The sequence below is a fragment of the Squalius cephalus genome, assembly GCF_949319135.1.
Source record: "Squalius cephalus genome assembly, chromosome: 21".
Taxonomy (NCBI): Eukaryota; Metazoa; Chordata; class Actinopteri; order Cypriniformes; family Leuciscidae; genus Squalius; species Squalius cephalus.
Genome location: NC_137142.1, coordinates 2,636,473 through 2,640,127, shown reverse-complemented (window position 1 = coordinate 2,640,127; position 3,655 = coordinate 2,636,473). Strand labels below are relative to the sequence as shown.

At 37.5% G+C, this 3,655-nt stretch overlaps 1 protein-coding gene across 1 annotated transcript; it reads left to right on the top strand.

Moving 5' to 3' along the window:
• Nucleotides 1-312: 312 nt before the first annotated feature.
• On the top strand, nucleotides 313-2,094 carry LOC307149060 (ladderlectin-like). The gene is made up of 5 exons (XM_079855092.1): nucleotides 313-347; nucleotides 540-622; nucleotides 1,338-1,460; nucleotides 1,633-1,744; nucleotides 1,914-2,094. The coding sequence occupies exons 1-5, from the start codon at nucleotides 332-334 to the stop codon at nucleotides 1,979-1,981; spliced, it is 402 nt and encodes a 133-aa protein (XP_079711218.1). The 5' UTR covers nucleotides 313-331; the 3' UTR covers nucleotides 1,982-2,094.
• The last annotated feature ends 1,561 nt before the right edge of the window (nucleotides 2,095-3,655 follow it).

Below are 3,655 nucleotides of genomic sequence, written 5' to 3'. Positions count from 1 at the left end.
TGAACCCTGTCTAAGATGATTTCTGCGCTCGGATCTACGTTAGATTGATAAACGAGGCCCAATTAGTAAAGTAGGCAATAAAAACAGGGCTCTTTCTGGAACTTAACAAACACTTCCTCTGAGATTCTGAAGACAACAGTCTGAAAAGCAAGGTGAGTTTTTGGAACAGAAACCTACTGAATAACATTTGCTTTGTCTTTAAAATACACTGAGATTCCACAGTGTGCAGCTTTGAGTGCAGACATAACTTTACCTGCTTATTCATTTTTAGGTTAATTTCTGGTTCATTATGGCAATGCTGAGAAGTCTTCTGCTGCTTTTTGTGATCTCCATGGGGAATGCAGATGGTAACAAAACATTTAATTGTAAAAACCCTTGCTAGTTTAAATCCGTTTTGGGAACGAATAAGATTCAATTTACTGATATTAGTATGATTAATGAAGGATTTTCAGTGTCAAAGGACACATATTTGTTAGCAATGTTTTTTTGCTATAAATATTACCAAATCCTAAACGTTAGGTACTACACTTTTGGTTTAGGAAGCTGTCCACGTGGATGGAAAGATTTTGGTCTCCGGTGCTACAAGTACTTCTTTCAATCGGTTCAATGGACCACAGCAGAGGTAATGTGTCAGCCTGATCTCATGAACATGCGTTTCTATTGCACGCATTGTGTATCGTGCAATTTATACGCGAAAAAGATATTTTACGTGCATATGATTTGATACGCACGTTATTGCGTGTAATACACACGCACCCCATACGACTAATCCTACCCATGCGTATGCACGTACCCTACACCACTACTAAACCTACCCATGCGTATCTTATGCACGTAAACTCATTTTGGCGTATAAATTGCACGATAAACCCAATGTGTCGTAGGCTATAGAGACGCATTTAGTGTGACCGGGTTGATTATACAACAAAGTTTTTTTTATTTTATTAGATGTCTTTAACTACATCTAAATAGTTTGGTACAATGTATTTGTGTTAATATAAAACACTTTTGCTGCTATTGAGGTGGGATTTGGGTAAGGTTAGGGACAGGTTTGATGGTATGGTTAGGTTTAAGGGTGGGTTAACACCGGGTCAACAGTTATCCTGGATCTAATTACAGCTGTATTAATTGCTTGCATTTAAAAATAAATTAGTAGTACAATGTAAAAATATTTGATTCTGTAAGCTTATTTTTAATTTAAATATTAGTACAGATTAAATACTCTTAATATAAGTGGGAATGTTTCTTTGTTTGCAAGTGACTAAAATGTTGTTTAAAGTCATTTATGCTTTCTGCTAAAAAGTTTAGATTTTGTAATGACAAATCTGTCTCTTCAGAGAAACTGTCAATCTTTTGGTGCGAATCTCGCATCTGTGCATGATCAAGCAGAGAATGATTTCCTGCTGAGTCTGTTGCCGTCTTCCACAAGAACTTGGGTTGGTGCTCATGATGGTGAACAAGTAAGTTAAATTGTGTGCCCTATAGAAACCTATTTGTTTGTCTAAACTGAAATTTCTGCTTTAATCAAAGGCAAAGTTTCTAATGAAGATGTTTGACTTCAAAGCTGAACTTAATTGGCTTAAGTCTGACTACAGTAGTGCACTTTTTGTATTCATTCTCTTCACTTATTAGGACGGAGAGTGGTTTTGGAGTGATGGAACTGTGTATGACTATACCAACTGGTGCTCTGGAGAACCTAACAATGCTGGTGTTCCTGAGAACTGTTTGGAGATCAACTGGACCTGTGAGTGCGCTTTTTTTTTTTTTTTTAAACTAATTTGCAATCCTATAATTTCATATCATACGGTAACATTAAATTACCCATTTGGATTTCACCAATTGCCTTAAATTGAACACCACTGATTACCGCTATAATGATCAAGAGTAACTGATTTCATTATTCCACCCTACAGCTAACCGTTGCTGGAACGATGCACCCTGTTCAACCTCAATGAACTATATTTGTGTTTCGGACACGTGAGATCATAATTGGTCATCCTGCTCCACATTTACTTTGTACTACACTCACTCTTTCTGATCTTATCACAAATGTTGTTCTGAAATTCAATCTCTTAATATTTTCTCTGAAACACTCCTCAAATTAATAAAAACATTGAATTAAAGCATGTGCATTGTGGGCAATCAAATCTATATTGCATGGCAAGGTTTGAGGATATGGTTGGTAGACTGGCATTTAATGATATCAGGGAAGTGGTTTAAGCGCACACGGCAGCTTCATTGACACACTAGAAGACATTTGTTTCCTTCATTGGTTTGTAAGCAAATTTGGATTTCATCCAGAGCTCTTTGTTTTTGGTCTTATAAAATATTCATTATGATGCTGGACTTCACCATGATCTTTACATGGTATTCTGGCTCAAGTCCAAAACCCATGGTAATACCATGTTACTCTTTGTTGAATGTCACATGTATAGTGTAGGACAGGGCTTTTTAGATGTTGTACCAATTATTTCCCTTATGACGAGATGAAGCTCAATCTCTGTGATGTCACACTGACACACGCGTTCTGAATCTTCAGCTACAGTCATGGTTTCAATTTCAAGTGTCATTATTTGCAGCTAAAGTCCATAACTACGCCACTTTATGTATGATGTGTCATTCTAACCTTTAAAACTTTGCATTTGCATAAACTGTTTAAACTAATGTTTTTAGAAGTGAAACTACAACCACACCTTTTAATAAATAGCCTATATCAGATCAAAATGGTACATTTGTGTTTTAGTCCAGGAGATGTGGAACTGATGTTCACTGTCATAAATGAATCTTTGTACACTCTCATGAATAGGCCAAAAATTGGTTGACGTGATTGAGGAAATGGGAACCCCTTCACAGAAGACAACAACAACCTTCTGAAGCTGGACTCAAGAGAATTAGCAGACCAAGCTGTTGTGGATGCTGTTCGGGTTGCAGAGAGGATGGGCCAAGAGCAGTACAAACTCTGTTACAGAGATGCAGGGCACGAAACCCATCACCACCCCTTTGAAAAATTCACTGAAAAATGACTGTTTTCCACACTCTACATCACCTGTCAGACCCGTGATGGGAACCTAGAAAACTTCTTCAAACACGAAAATCAGGCCTACCTTCCATCACTCTCTCATGGTGGACTACGCTCTGGAAACAAGGCTGATCTGTTAAGTTGCCTAGAAAACAGTGTAAGCAGTGCCTAGGGCTCCAGACAAAAAAAAAAAAAAATCAATTAAGGGGCCATTGGCTCCTATAAGGGATTTTTTTTTTAAAGTGTCCCTATTATGGTTTTTTAAATACTCCCCTTCATGCAGTGTGTAGCTGTTTGTGAATGTAAACATTCTGCAAAGTTGTAAAGTCGAAAGTGCACGATAAATAAAGTTGTCTCCCCCAAAAAAAGAATCGACTCTGAACCGACTAAACAAGTTGTTTGTATTTCGAATCCTACTGCTTTACGGTTCTACAGTATGTCACTAGAAAAAACATTTGCATAATTCCCACCTATGTTGTATGTTGTCCGGCCACAAACAACTTGACCAGCCCTCAAACTTCACTTTACTGATTTTGACACGGGATTTGCAAAACGCTTGCTCTTGAAATATGGGTCAGTACCAAGTTTATTTGGACCAGCTTGCTCTTCAGAATCACAACCTGTAAGTATGAATAA